The sequence below is a fragment of the Notolepis coatsorum genome (assembly GCF_963971535.1).
Source record: "Notolepis coatsorum genome assembly, chromosome: 15".
NCBI classification, from domain to species: Eukaryota; Metazoa; Chordata; class Actinopteri; order Aulopiformes; family Paralepididae; genus Notolepis; species Notolepis coatsorum.
In genome coordinates, this window is record NC_140179.1 from 96363200 (window position 1) to 96379647 (window position 16448).

Genomic DNA, 16448 nt, shown 5'->3' on the forward strand with positions numbered 1-16448 from the left:
CGGATCAAGAGATTATTGCACTGTCTCCTGTACCTGGAGTCTCCTTATTCCTCGTTGACCCAGACTTTCGCTACCGACAAATCCTCTCCCCTGCTGGCCTACAACCGGAGGGACCCTATTAGTATCTCCAGCTGCCCTACTAGTGTACCATATATATAATTCTTATGATACAGGTGGTATTAATTATCTCCTGCGTAATATGCTCATGGACTTACGCTCTTGACCTATTCATGCACATTCTTCGCCTTACAAGCGCAACTCTCAATCTTGATAAGTAAAGTAATGTAAGATAATCTTCGTGCTGCTAATAAATATTCTTCTAAACAAGTATTTGTTGTGAAGCCGTGTTATTGTGGATGTGTTCATCTCATATACCTGTGTACTGTATGGCCAGTAGTAATGTACATAAGTCAGTAGTGGTTTAATGATACCATACTTATTCAATACAGTCAGGGAATTGTACCCCTCAGTTACAACTATGCAGTATACTAATATACAATACTATATAGTGCAAGGCAGAAATGGGATGAGGTGCAATTTAGGTACAATTTACAGTAGGTGTACGAGTTGTAGTGCAAATCCTTTATCAATAAATATAAAGTGTGATTGTGTGATCTAAAGTGTGGAGAGTGGGTGCTGCAGTGTGTTGTTTGTTTAAGTGAGTGTGTGCGTGTGGGTGTGTGTGCTGTGTGCATTTGATGGTTGTTGCATAGTGTTTATTGTTCGTTTAGCAGCCTGATGGCCTGGGGATAGAAGCTTCTTCTGAGTCTTTCTGTGCTCGCCTTAAGACTCCGGTATCGCTTGCCTGACCGCAGCAGTTCAAAGAGGCAGTTGTTCGGGTGGCTGGAGTCCTTGATGATTCTCTTAGCCTTCCCCCTGCACCGCTTGTTGTAAATGTTCTGGAGGGTGGGAAGCCCCCCTCCAATTGTGCGTTCGGCTGAACGTGTCACTCTTTGTAGTCTGCTACGGTCTTGTGCAGTGCTATTCCCAAACCAGGAGGTGATGTTGCCAGTCAGGATGCTCTCTATTGTAGATGAGTAGAAGTTCCTAAGGATCTTCTGACTGACTTGGAACTTCCTTAGGCGCCTGAGGAAGTAGAGGCGTTGTCGTGCCTTCTTCACAACACTGTCAATGTGTGTGGTCCATGTCAAGTCCTCGGATATGTGGACTCCGAGGTACTTGAAACTGTTCACTCTCTCAACCGGTGCCCCGTCGATGCTGAGGGGGCTGTAGTCCTTGACCCCCGACCTCCTGAAGTCCACAATCATCTCTTTTGTTTTGCTGACATTCAGGGAGAGGCAGTTCTCCTGACACCACTGTGACAGATTCTCTACCTCTTCCAGGTAGGCCCTCTCGTCGTTGGCAGAGATCAGGCCCACCACTACTGTGTCATCAGCAAATTTGATGATTGTGTTGTTGTTCCGCTGTGCCACGCAGTCATGTGTGTACAGGGAGTAGAGGAGGGGGCTCAGAACACAGCCCTGAGGGGCCCCTATGTTGAGCGTGATGGATGAGGAGGTGCAGTTGCCTGCTCTTACCACCTGGGGTCTGCCCGTCAGGAAGTCCAAGACCCACTGGCATAGGTCATAGTTCAAGCCCAGGTCCCTGAGCTTGGCTATGAGTTTGGAGGGGACTATGGTATTGAATGCTGAGCTGTAGTCGATGAACAGCATTCTCACATAGTTCCCCTGCCTCTTGTCCAGGTGCGATGCTGTTGTGTGCAGCACATGGGCTATGGCGTCCTCCGTGGACCTGTTGGGGCGATATGTAAATTGCAGGGGGTCCAGGTTGATGGGGAGGGAGGAACAGTTGTAGCCCTTCACTAGCTTCTCAAAGCACTTCATGGCTATGGAGGTGAGGGCTACAGGGCGGTAGTCGTTGAGGCAAGTGGGCGTAGATTTTTTGGGTACAGGGATGATGGTGGACTTCTTCAGACAGGTGGGGATGACAGCCTGTTCCAAGGACAGGTTGAAGATGTCAGTGAATACCGGGGCCAGTTGGTCGGCACAGACTTTTAGGACGCGGCCGGGGATGCCGTCCGGTCCTGCTGCCTTCCTGATATTCACTTTTTTAAAGGTCCGCCTCACCTCATGCTCTGTTACCCTGAACACTGAGTCTCCATCAGCAGACCCCCCCCCCCCCCCCACATTGCCGTGGTTTGTAGGCTGGTGTTGTTATTCACAGCCTCAAACCTCGCATAGAAGGAATTGAGATCATTTGCTAAGGATATGTCACTGTTCAGTTTGAGGGAGGTGCCTTTGTAGTCTGTCATTGTTCCGAGGCCCTGCCACAGACTTGTCTAGGTATCATCAGTCATCTGTCATTCTCATCTGTTTCATTATGTTTCTGCGGAAATCCTGCCAAAGTATGGACACAGTGAGTTCACAATGATATATTGATGTTGAAATTGTACATTTTCACCTGGATGAAGATATGGACCACTAACCTACACTGTAAAAAATAAATGTTTTTTTCACAGGAAATTCACTGTATTATATTACAGATTAGTCTTGTTTCTCTACTTTAAGTGTAAATGCCATAAAAATACAGTAAATTACCTTTTATCAAAATATTAATCATTAAATAAAGGTTGGAATCTGTAAATGTATTTGATTTTACTGCAATTTGACAGTAAGTATTTGGCAACCGTTGCTGCCAGACATTTACCGTTTTTTACAGTCTTCATTTTTACAGTGTAGCTTAAAACTCCGGGAGAGGGTTTTTTGGCCAAAAAGCTGGTCCGTATCCGCTTCCATTCATTTGTGCTAAGCTATAGGCTAGCCTGCAGTCGGATACATGTAGCTTTCTACGGAACGCACAGAGAGGAAACTGGTATCTATCTTCTTGTCTGACTCTGGAGAAGACGGTAAGCGCATTTCTCATAATGTTGGCGTGTTCCTTTAAGGTTAAGGTTATGGTAAGTCTGTAATGTCACAGACATGTGTGTGAACTGAATGTGTGTGAGTGAGTGAGTGAGTGAGTGAGTGAGTGAGTGAGTGAGTGAGTGAGTGAGTGAGTGAGTGAACGAGTGAGTGAGTGAGTGAGTGAGTGAGTGAACGAGCGAGCGAGCGTGCGTGCATGCGTGTGGGTGCGTGCATGTGTATACGCACCAGCTTGCCCTCTCTGCGTGCCAGTATAACTGTCCTGCCAGGCTCTTTCATCCAGTCATGGTAGCGATGGGGCAGGTAATCGTTGCCCCCGTAGATGTCGTCAGAAATGGACATGACATCATCATAGTCATCAGGTCGTGCCAGCCAGAATGTTAACCCATCAATCTCACCCAGGCAACCTTTCGCCATGACAACCCTTGGGCGTTCAAAAAAAAAAGGAGAAAACGTAGCTGAATAAAAAATTTGAATATGTGAATATTATTCTCACATGTGTGTGCATGTGAGAATAATGATAATAATTCATGCAAACAAAAAGTGCATAATTATATTTGCAGTTTTCAATATAAAATGTGTATATATATATATATATATACTGATACTTGTGTATCAGTACTTTTTGAACATTTAACAATAATGTAATTTTGGTCACTATAATTGTGATGTGACATTTTCATACCGTTATATCTCTACCTCAGACAAACAGTGAGTTAAAACGTTTCCTATAGCTGACATAATTATCCAGCACAAAACCAATTCCTAGCAATTTCTATCCTCATATTGGATATTGAGATAGTAGTAGACTAGGCGAATCTTAGCAGAAACCAGGCTAACCTCTCTGGAATCCTTAGTATGGAAATGATTAGTTCTATTCAGAGACACCAATAACTGGAGAGGGTGCTGGTAAGATGCGCTTCACCCCTCGTGAGACAACAATGTGACAATCAGTTCGCTTTTTAACACCACACCATATTTTATCTATTTATTACAAAAGGATTTGCACTTCATCCCTACCTTATTTTTGTATTTTAAAAAGTTTGCATTTTGTACTTCATTGTTTGCATTTTGTACTTTAGGTTGTACTTTAGTTTGTATATAATGTATATTTTGTAGTGTTTGGACTTTATTCTTTAAATGTTTGTACTGTATGAAGCACATTCTCAGGGGGCATACAGAACCAAGCAAGGAAGTTTTTCAAGTTTCAAGTTTCTTTAATAGTTGTCATACAGAAGTACAGAATACTTTCATACAAAATGCTTCTTACTGTTACGCTCCAGAGACTGTGCTAGACAAGATAGTATCAAATAACATAGTATAGCATGTAATTTAGAAGTAGAAAAGTAGAAAATGAGGTCACAGTGTTCAGTATGGACATATGTACAATGTTCGATGCAGGATAGACGTAACTGAGTTACCATATAATATACAATACTATGCAGTGTACTAATGTACAGTACTATATAGTGCAAAGCAGAAATGGGATGAGGTACAATTTAGGTACAATTTACAGTAAGGTGTACGAGTTGTAGTGCAATCCTTCATCAATAAATATAAAGTGTGGGGAGTGGGTGCTACAGTGTGTTTGTTTAAAGTGAGTGTGTGCTATAAAGTGTGTGGGGTGGGTGCTACAGTGTGTTTGTTTAAAGTGAGTGTGTGCGTGTGGATGTGTGTGCTATGTGCGTTTGATGGTTGTTGTTGTGTAGTGTTCATTGTTCGTTTAGCAGCCTGATGGCCTGGGGATAGAAGCTTCTTCTGAGTCTTTCTGTGCTCGCCTTGAGACTCCAGTATCGCTTGCCTGACCGCAGCAGTTCAAAGAGGCAGTTGTTCGGGTGACTGGAGTCTTTAATGATTCTCTTAGCCTTGCCCCTGCAACGCTTGTTGTAAATGTTCTGGAGGGTGGGGAGCCCCCCTCCAATTGTGCGTTCGGCTGAACGTGTCACTCTTTGTAGTCTGCTTCGGTCTTGTGCAGTGCTATTCCCAAACCAGGAGGTGATGTTGCCAGCCAGGATGCTCTCTATTGTACATGAGTAGAAGTTCTTAAGGATCTTCTGACTGACTTGGAACTTCCTTAGGCGCCTGAGGAAGTAGAGGCGTTGTCGTGCCTTCTTCACAACACTGTCAATGTGTGTGGTCCATGTCAAGTCCTCGGATATGTAGGCTCCGAGGTACTTAAAGCTGTTGACTCTCTCAACCGGTGCCCCGTCGATGCTGAGGGGGCTGTAGTCCTTGACCCCCGACCTCCTGAAGTCCACAATCATCTCCTTTGTTTTGCTGACGTTCAGGGAGAGGCTGTTTTCCTGGCACCATCCCGCCAGGACCTTGACCTCTTCCAGGTAGGCCCTCTCGTCGTTGGCAGAGATCAGGCCCACCACCACTGTGTCGTCAGCAAATTTGATGATTGTATTGCTACTCCGCTGAGCCACACAGTCGTGTGTGTACAGGGAGTAGAGGAGGGGACTCAGAACACAGCCCTGGGGGGCCCCTATGTTGAGGGTGATGGATGAGGAGGTGCAGTTGCCTGCTCTCACCACCTGGGGTCTGCCCGTCAGGAAGTCCAGGACCCACTGGCAGAGGTCATAGTTCAAGCCCAGGTCCCTGAGCTTGGCTATGAGTATGGAGGGGACTATGGTATTGAATGCCGAGCTGTAGTCGATGAATAGCATTCTCACATAGCATAGTGAGACTGTTACTGTTCCTAATTTATGCAAATTACATGTCGTCAGCTTGTGACTGCTTGTGACAGCTTGTGACTGCAACTTGTTCACACACATTCTTGTTCGCGGACGACTCAGCCCTGCTGGTCTCTGACAGGAACAAGTTACAGGTTGAAAAAACCCTCAGCTCGGAACTCGGCAGAATCTGCACCTGGCTCACATGGGTAAAACAGAGTCCATTCTCTTCGGATCAAATAACAGCAAGACCGACGGCTTCTCAGTTACAGTGGGTGACAATATTGTCACAAGGAAAGATGGGCTCCATCCTAGAGGAAAATCTTTCCTGTGACAAAATGGCATCCAATGTAATACAAAAAGTCAACCAAAGAACTAGATTCTTGTACCGGATCTCCTCTCTGGTAAACAAGAATACCCTGAAGACTTTGGCAGGAGCACTCATTCAAGGGTACTACGACTATGCGTGCACCTCATGGTACCAAAGCACCTCAAAGGCGTTAAAAACAAAATTATAAAACATGTCAACACAAACTGGTCAGACTACTGCTTGACCTTACTCCAAGAACCCACCTCACCCCTGCCCACTTTGACAACCTAGGATGGCTTAGAGTTGACGACAGAGTACAGCAACTTGCAATGGGCCTGCACTACAAGATACACCACTAAGGTACCCATGTACATGTCAAAATACTTCCCAAAGGTCAGTGAATACCACGACCACAACACCAGAGGGAGCTCCACAAATCATGTTAAACCCAGATTCGGCTCAAACAAGGGACTAAACATGTTTCCAGTTCACCACCCCCGCATCATATTGTAGTCAAGTCTGTCTTCAAACTTCCACTCCTCTCGAAACTTTTTTATATTTGAATATCAACATTATCTGTCCATCCTCAGTAATCCTCAGTTTACTATAATATACTCCTGTCCTGACTAGTGACGTCATCGTCTTTCCAAACGCACGCACACACACAGGGAAAGGAAGAGTGCCCCCCCCCCCATTTCCCTTTCCCCAGTCCACACTGTCTGCTGTTCTCTATGGCTCTGCCGCTGATCATGATTAGCTTGTTAGCTTACGCTAACGTAACGTTCATTTCGGGCGATGTGGGCATAAAGGAATGGCGACGATGCAACGCATGTTAGATACATTTGACCCGTTGTGAGAAAAAATAACACCACAGACTTATTTCGGCTCGCAAAATAGGCGTACTGCTGTGTAGTCCTGCTCTGCTTTAATGCGAGCAGAAGCACGGACTGGGCGGATATGACTCGCGGAGTTGCCACAGGTTTTTTCAAAATAAGAGTATCATATGGACCGAACGTTGCTAGCTGACGGAGCCATAGATATTATAGCTGGAGCTGCGCTTGGGGCGGAAATGAGACCCGCACAGGATTTTCTACATAAGAGTATCCATATGAACTACACGCCAGGTGGCGGGCAGACCTCTCATTGTTAGTTGCCAAACCTTAAATCTGCCCGCCATTGGCGGTTGGCGGGTACTTATTTTGTTCCCTGCATGTTTCGCAATTATGCCACATCAATGTGGAACGCCCTACTATCTATCTAGGTCGTCCTCGGACGGGCCCTCCATCGGTGCTTCCAGTCATCCCGAGCCTCCATACATCTGGCTAGCTCGCCGGTGCATTCTGTTGCCGCATCTCTCCTGAGTACGTCCACGTAGGTTAATGTGGGACGTCCTCGTGATCGATGCCCGTGTGTTGGTTCCCACAGCACAAGTTTGCTGGTTGGCATCTCATGATGTCTCTGGCAGTGACCTGCCAACCTCATTCTCCTGACTGCCACTTTCTCGCTCACCCTTAGCACCCCCCCATACAAGTTTGCATTAGTGACATGCTCATCCCTGTTGATGTTGAGCACCACACGCATCATTCTGGTGTAGCACCCATCCAAGGACTTCTGCAGGGTGGGCTTCAAGGTCCAGCATTCACTGCCATACAAAAGGACAGACTCAACTGTTGCATGAAAGAAGTTGAGCTTGATTTGACGGGGGAGGTTGGATTTCCACACACTGGTCATGCCGTTCAGAGCCCTCCACGCAAGCGCCTTCCTTACTTTAAGGTCTTGCTCGGACGAGTTGACCCACGAGCCCAGGTATTTGAAATCACCGACTTCCTTTAGAGCAGAGCCTCCTGTTGTCCTTAGAGGTGGATGATCCGGGAGGATGTTATACATTATGACCTCGGTTTTCTTGGCATTTAGCCTAAGGCCAACCTTAGCCGTACCGTAACCCACAGCCGTAAAGGAATGTGAATCACTACCCACCTTCAAAACCGCTCTCAAAGAGCACCTACGGGAGACTGCAATTCGTAACTGGCCCCTGTAAATGTCCAAACCCAACCCCCTCCAATGTACAATCCCCCCCGCCCCCACCCGCCTACCTAACCCCCCCCGCCACCCAACCGCCTCCAATGTACAGTTGTGGAATAGGCTGCGTTTCACATCCAAGCCGCTATCTGTCGCCCATGAGCGTGTCTAACGCTACTCCAACCCATTTGGTGAAGAAGAAGCAGCCAGCTTAACGTTATGTAAACACTCAATGTGTCCTGCAACTGCGACTCAAGTAAAAACAGTGTACACCACATGCCGCCGGAAAAAAATGCTTAACCCGCCACAAGGCTGCCCAAGGCTGGACAGCTTTGTCTTTATAAAAAGGCTAAAGACTAGTTAAAGACTTTGACTAATGCTGTTAGCGCAGCAGCTAGCAGCGCTACTGGTTGACAGTGCTACTGGTTGACAGGACCTTTTGGAAAACTAAATACAGCTGGTTATTTGCCATGGAGGTAAATGGAGGTAAATGCTGCTGTTAAGTGCCATACAACTATTTATTTTTTTGTTAGTTTTTGATTTATAATATAAACAAATAAATGTTCATTCAAGTTCATAAATGTGGTCTCATTTTTCAAATTAAATTGTTGTATTATCTGATCAGATGCAAAATGGAAATAAGTACATATGGCATTATATATCAGAGGTGAGTAAGAAAATTAACAAATATTGATGGTTAAGAATGAGACTGAATAATGACATCACACAATCGTCTAATGATTAGACTGTTGTGTGATGTGATTGATTGAAAACTGTAACATATTGCAGAATGGGCACAATAAAGTACAGCTCAATACACACAATTGTTAAGGGGATGCAGACCAGAGAAAGACTTTCGTCTTTCAATTCATAGTGACATTTATGACATACACAACATACAGATATACAGATATATATCATGACATTAATGACATACATGATGACATACAGATATACAGTAGCCTACTGTTACATTTGTGACATACAAATATATACTGTTAAACAGAGATCCTAACAGAAAATGTACATTAGGAGGGGGGGGGGGTTGGGCATTTACAGGGGCCAGTTTCATTAGTTTTCATTAGTATTAGACTCTGATCCTAATGAGATATTCCTCTAAATATGACTTCAAAAACGGCAAAAATATCAGGAAAAAAAGAGTAAAAAAAGAATTCAGGGGGCCCCCATAGCTCTCAGGTGATAACTCGAACCCTGATAAACAGTACTGTATATTTGTAGATCTGGTACAGTATGTCATAAATGTCTAAATGCAACAGTACTGTCTACCTGTATGTCATGTATGTCATTTATGTTATGATGAATTGAAAATGGGGGACCCTGATGTAAACAAGACGAAAGTCTTTCTCTGGTCTGCATCCCCTTAACAATTGTGTGTATTGAGCTGTAGGTACTGTATTGTACCCATTCTGCAATCTGTTAATAAAGTTTTCAATCAATCAATCAATCAATCAAACCCATTCTGCAATCTGTTAATACAATTTTCAATCATAAGGCGCGACAACACACGTAAGACTTCAGGCTATGGATTTGCGGTGTTTTCCAGCTTATTCAAAAAATATATATATATTATTTTGGAATATTGCAACTACTACACAAAAACGTGAGTACACAAGTTCAACTCATGTTCAGCCCTATGTTACTCATTAGCACTAAAAGTGATTTTTATTTATTGTGTACGAAACTTCAGAATGTTATCTTTCAAAAGAAACCAGGCTTATGCATGTGCTATAAGCATAAAGTATAAAGATAAGCTTTGCAAAAAAAGTATGCAGTCCTCAAGTTCAAGTAAAAAAATTTGCACTTTTCTGGGTGTATGTTAGGTGGTTACATTTGGGATATTTCAACCACTGCAGAAAAATGTGAGTACACAAGTTCACGTTCAACTCAAGTTCAGACCTATATGCTACTCTATTTCATTAGCACTAAGTGATTTTCCTTTTTTGCATTAGTAACTTCAGAATGTTATCTTTCAAAAGAGACCAGGCTTATGCGTGTGCTAAGCATAACGTATAAAGATAAGCTTTGCAAAAAAAGAATGCAGTCCTCAAGTTCAAGTTAAAAAAAAAAGCCCGCTTTTCTGGGTGCATGTTAAGAGGTTAAAACAATAAAGGCATCTTTGAGTAAACTTTGAGTAGAGATTCAAGATTCAAGAGGTTTATTCATCACATACAGATACAGTACAGTACACAAGACATAGTGAAATGAAGGTGGCCATGGCTGCTTCGATTGTGCAAAGTATCATTAATAATCTCGAGGCTGGGGCCAGCATGTCCTCTTTTTTGGAAATCTAAATATGGTCACCCTATATATATGTGACAAATAAAACAAAACGTGAACTTGAACTTATGTAGGAGTATAGGCTAATGAACACCAACTACATAATAAGCCTATAGGTTTAACTCGTGGTAAAGTGGGAACACAGTTACTCATTCAACAATCAACACTATTACAAATTAAAAACGCTGCATGCATGTAAGGAGATGTCAGACCCATGCGAATAAATAGTATCTCATTCCTAAAAATCTTTTCCATAATCAGAGTGATCAATAAACAAACCAAATAATAGTTTAAACTGCAAAGTTACCCCAAGAGCCATAGCGATTAGGAAACATAACAATGATTTGAATTGACTTACTCTGAAGAATCTGGAGAATAAGGGCGCAGCACGTGACTCAGTTCACTTTGCATAAATCTCTCTTCGACCTTCTATTATCTTTTTTGTATTCGTTACAATCTTCCCCGTGACTTGGAGGAGCTGACTCAGCTGAGCGAGCAGCGAGTCTCCTGGCCCGTCCAACGGAGGAAGATAGACTTCAACCCCAGACGCAGTTCCTCTTTGGACCTAACTGCAAACGTGTGTTATAAAATAATGTACTATGATACATATCTCCCATTCTTAATTTCCTGGATTATTACAACCTGTTTTGAGTTCTTGGAGAGCCACTGTGTCTTTGTGGAACATTCCTCTCGTGTGTTTTTGGGCACGAGAGGAATGTTTGCAAACGGTTTGCTTGTACTGTCTATCTGTATGTCGTGTACGTCACGTGTGTCATATGATGAATTGAAAATGGGGGACCCTGATGTAAACAAGACGAAAGACTTTCTCTGGTCTGCATCCCCTTAACAATTGTATGTATTGAGCTGTACTGTACTGTACCCATTCTGCAATCTGTTAATAAACTTTTCAATCAATCAATCAATGTTACCGTGTCGGATGTGTTTATTCAGCTGGTGCGCTGTTATCTTTGGTGTCTAGTAACATGGACTCCAGTCGCCATCAGCTGGTGAAAACTGGGAAATACATGACTTCATAAATCAACCCTGCTTCAAAATAAATTGAACCATTATTGGATGGTGATGTCTGATGGATGATGGAACTCACATTATCAAACTACTACAAAATATTAAATAATATATTGTTATTTGTTTTAAGTATAGAGGGACTGCTGCATCGTTGTTCTTTTGCAAAGGTAAACTACTGTAATATAAATAATTGTTAAAATGGTACAGTACACTGTAAACCCGAATAGGTTTCCAGAACTTAAAAAAATTGACGTAATCCCATGCCTCAAATTTTTTAAGTTGATCAACTCAAATGTTTTCAGTTGGCTAAGACTTACAATTCTCAGTTAAGGCAACTCAAATATGGCCTGTTACTGTGACTTAAGGTTCTCAGTTAAGTCAAATCAAATATGGTCAGTTAATCTGACTTACAGTTCTCAAGTGGAGTCAACTCAAATATGTTCAGTTACTGTGACTTACAGTTCTCAGTTAAGGCAGTTCAAATATGTTCAGTTACTGTGACTTAAGGTTCTCAAGTTGTTATGGTTTGACACCGACCCCAAACGCAACGACACAAGAGAGTTGGATTCAGAGTTGCCAAATACAAGGGCTTGTTTATTTGGTGACTAGAATAAGTGAAACAGGGAAAGCAGGTCAACAAGAAACAGGTACAATGAACAAGGGGCAAAGTTCTGCTGCTCTGCAGCTTCTCCCGGAAGGGTAGTCTTGGGAAGCAGGAGCAGACCTCTGTACCGCTCTGCAGACTCTCACGGCGGACCTCTCAGATGTTGTGCAAGACCGAGAGAGGGAGAGAGGGAACGGGTCAGTGACAGAGCAGACTTGAAACGAGCTGGAGGACAGGGTGTTATATTCTTCGTGTTAAACAACACAGTGATGAGCAATATTCCAAAAACAGCCCAAGTGAATATCTTCATGTAAACACACAGTGAGCAAAAATCCAAACACCGTCCAATTGTGAAATACTATCTTCGTGTAAATACACAGTGAGCAAAAATCCAAACACAGTCCAAATGTGAAACAATATCTTCGTGTAAATACACAGTGAGCAAAATCCAAACACAGTCCAAATGTGAAATAATATCTTCGTGTAAATACACAGTGGGAGGTGGAAGATCCCAAAATATTATTCCATAAGGAAAGGGCAAAAACGATAAAGGCTGGGTGAGTGACTGTCTGACAAAAAGGTGGTAGACTTCAGTGTAAAGGTTACACACGAAAATCGGAAATAGGTCAAGACAGTCAAGCTAGAAAAACTCACCCAGACGAGCTGCGTAAAAGGAACAGGAACAAACAGTGGAGGCGAGCGCGCGCCACGGAGCAGGTATCCAAGCGAAGGCTTCTAGGAATTTCCTGGAGATTTAGCACAGTGAAACAGAAGCAACGGGGAAAAACATCCAGCGACAAATCAAGACGAACCAACAACTTAGGGTGGGGAAAACGGGGTATAAATAATGAGGGATCGATTGATTGAAAGGCAGTGACAGCTGGGGAATGTGATTGAAAAGCGTGGGGAAGTGAGGGAACCAATCAGCGACGTCTCAGATGACGTCAGCGGGGAGAAACGTGTGAACGAGGGAATTGAAATACTTGACAGAGAAAATGAATGAAAACAAAGCGAGGGTGGTTAAAGGAACAGAACGAGTGAGAAGGCAAGGACAGAAACCTCACAGTACCCCCCCCTCAACGGGAGCCACCTGGCGACCAGGCCGACCCGGCCCGTCAGGATGGGCTCGATGGAAGTCAGTGATCATCCACCAACACGGGAGGCGCCGGATCAGGAGCTGGAGGCAAAAGGGGACTGAGGGAGACGGGCTTAACCCGGGAGACATGGAACACGGGGCGGATGTGCATGGATGCAGGAAGCTTCAGGCGCAGGGCCGCCGGACTGAGTACCTTCAGGACCTCGAAAGGTCCGACGAAACGGGGTTTGAGCCTCCTGGCCGAGGACCGTAGCGGGAGGTCCCTTGCGGAGAGCCACACCCTCTGCCCAGGGCGGTAAGTCGGCGCAGGAACCCGGCGCCGGTCGGCACCACGACAGGCGCGCTCAGACGTCTGGAGCAGCGGACCAATCATCACAGTACTTCAAGAAGCCCGTGGTGGGGAAAGAGCCAACCCTTACAGCACCCGGCGACCCACACGGCCCCGGCCTGCCCGGACGGGACCCAAGGAAGCCGGCGATCAGGGGCACTGGAGAGGGGGACAAAGACAGAGGCCCGGAGAGGGGGACCGGAGACGTGGACAGAGGACCGGCGAGGGAGGCCGGAGACGGGGACTGGGACCCGACAGCGGAGGCCGGGCACAGGGACAGAGAACCGGCGAGGGAGGCCGGAGACGAGGACTGGGACCTAGTGAGGGGGCTGGACGGCAACCGAAGACACCGGGCACGACAGGAGGGGCTCCACCCCTTGATGGCACCGGAGGACCAGGCGATGTGGGGCTCGTGCAGCGCGAGCCAGGGCCTGCCCAGGACCACAGGGACAAGAGGAGAGCTGGTGACGAAAAACTGGAGCCTCTCAACGTGGTCACCAGCAACGGTGAGAAGGACTGGACAGGTGCGTTGAGTCACGTCAGCCAGGCGGCGATGATCCATTGCGAAGACCTCCAAGGGCCTCTCGAGGTCCTCAAGCGGAATGCCGGCCCGGGTGGCAAACCCAACGTCCATGAAACTCCCCTCAGCACCAGAGTCCATGAGTGCACCCACCGTCGCCCGCTGGTCCGCCCAGGCTAGGGTGACGTCCGCCAGACGGTTGGGTGGTGCACGGGTGGGTATGGACGAGAGGTCCGGAGGCGACTCACCAGCGGGCCTCCGGGGCGGGGGACAGGAAAGACGACTCACCAGGATCTCCCGGGGTCTTGGCGAGCCTGGTCCTCTTGGCCGGGCACGGCAATTGGAGACACGGTGTCCATCCCGGCCACAGCAGAGGCAACGGCCGGAGAAGAGCCTGGACTCCCGCTCGGCCGGGCTCAGGCGGTTGCGTCCCAGCTGCATGGGTTCCTCCCTGGTCACGGCTCGGGAGGGAACAAACCCATCAGTCACGGAGGGGGCAGGACGGACAGCACTGTAGAGGCGGCCGCTGGGAAAGGGAGCCCCTGAGCGGCGGTCGACGGCACAGTCGTAAGGCCGGCGAGGCGGAAAGACCTGAGCCCTGGACTCCCTGAACACCCCCTCGGGGTCGTAGTATTCGGGGGGTACGTCTGGGGTAAAGAAAACCTCCTCGGGGTCGTGGTCCTCGGGGGGTACGTCCGGGGTACCGAAATCCTCCTCGAGGTCGTGGTCCTCGGGGGGTGCGTCTGGGGGTCCCCGTCGGGTTCTCTCACGTCTTCTCTCCTGGAGGCGTCCGTCGACGCGGATGGCGAGGCTGAACAGGTCCTCGAGGGAACCAGGTTCCTCCTGGGTCGCGAGCTGGTCCCTGACTGCGTCACAGAGCCCCCTCATGAAGGTTAGGCGAAGAGCAGGTTCGTTCCATCCACTCTCCACCGCCGCCAGTCGAAACTCCATGACATAGTCCGTCACCCTGCCGCTCCCCTGTCGGAAGGTCCCCAACCGGGCTCCAGGGTCCAGACCTCGGGCTGGATGGTGGAACACTCTGCGGAGCTCCGCCACGAAGTCTGGGTAGGAGAACAAAAAATCTGCCTCCATTGCCCAGGAGGAAGTGACCCACTGGGCAGCATGGCCTGAAAGTAGGTTGGTTATATAAGCCACTTGGGACCCACGAGCAGAAAAACGGCTTGGTTGATGACGGAAAACCAACTCACATTGCATGATGAATGTGGCACACTCCTCGGGATTACCGTCGAACAGCCGTGGGACGGAGAGAAGGGGTTCCCGAGATGCGAGATCTGCTGGGGCTGCGGGGAATGTTCCTGAAGGGTGTGAGAGGTGAAAGGCATTAACGGTGTCGCCCAGCGAGTGAAGCTGAGCGAGAATGTCGGACTGTTGTCCCGCCAAAGCGGCCATTGAACCTTGAACAAGCAGGACCTGCTCTCGGAGTCCCTGTACAGCAGCTGCAGCCGCATCCAGCTGTAGGGCGTGTTCCTTGGCTGACTCTAACTGGACTGCCGCTGCTGTGCTGACTCTCTTGCGGGCGCAGACTGCGCAGGCCAGTACGAACCCCTTGACGTCGTTCCTCATGGTGGGCCACCAGAATCGACGAGCCAGGAGGGAGAACGTGCGATGAACGCCCGGGTGGCAGGCGAACCGGCTGGTATGGCCCCACTGGAGGACCCGGGACCGGACTGAGTTGGGGACAAAGAGACGGTTAACAGGTACATTGCCTGGAGCGCGATGGAAGCGTAGGGCACGCCTTACCACCCCCTCGATGCCCAAGGTGACTACTCTCTCTGTGTCGGCTGGGGTCGTCATTGGTTGGTTCGTAATGTTATGGTTTGACACCGACCCCAAACGCAACGACACAAGAGAGTTGGATTCAGAGTTGCCAAATACAAGGGCTTGTTTATTTGGTGACTAGAATAAGTGAAACAGGGAAAGCAGGTCAACAAGAAACAGGTACAATGAACAAGGGGCAAAGTTCTGCTGCTCTGCAGCTTCTCCCGGAAGGGTAGTCTTGGGAAGCAGGAGCAGACCTCTGTACCGCTCTGCAGACTCTCACGGCGGACCTCTCAGATGTTGTGCAAGACCGAGAGAGGGAGAGAGGGAACGGGTCAGTGACAGAGCAGACTTGAAACGAGCTGGAGGACAGGGTGTTATATTCTTCGTGTTAAACAACACAGTGATGAGCAATATTCCAAAAACAGCCCAAGTGAATATCTTCATGTAAACACACAGTGAGCAAAAATCCAAACACCGTCCAATTGTGAAATACTATCTTCGTGTAAATACACAGTGAGCAAAAATCCAAACACAGTCCAAATGTGAAACAATATCTTCGTGTAAATACACAGTGAGCAAAATCCAAACACAGTCCAAATGTGAAATAATATCTTCGTGTAAATACACAGTGGGAGGTGGAAGATCCCAAAATATTATTCCATAAGGAAAGGGCAAAAACGATAAAGGCTGGGTGAGTGACTGTCTGACAAAAAGGTGGTAGACTTCAGTGTAAAGGTTACACACGAAAATCGGAAATAGGTCAAGACAGTCAAGCTAGAAAAACTCACCCAGACGAGCTGCGTAAAAGGAACAGGAACAAACAGTGGAGGCGAGCGCGCGCCACGGAGCAGGTATCCAAGCGAAGGCTTCTAGGAATTTCCTGGAGATTTAGCACAGTGAAACAGAAG

The 16448-nt window shown here is 46.9% G+C and overlaps 1 protein-coding gene across 1 annotated transcript in view; it reads right to left on the reverse strand.

Moving 5' to 3' along the window:
- LOC311241492 (putative N-acetyltransferase 16) overlaps positions 1–10774 on the reverse strand; it is a 29032-nt gene extending 18258 nt beyond the window's left edge. Inside the window, exons 1-2 of the mRNA XM_084330339.1 lie at positions 10543–10774; positions 3111–3306 (exon numbers count right to left, since the gene is read on the reverse strand). Coding sequence (XP_084186465.1) covers positions 3111–3306; positions 10543–10595 — 249 coding nt within the window. The 5' untranslated portion in view covers positions 10596–10774. The remainder of the gene's footprint in view (positions 1–3110; positions 3307–10542) is intronic.
- Between the last annotated feature and the right edge of the window lie 5674 nt (positions 10775–16448).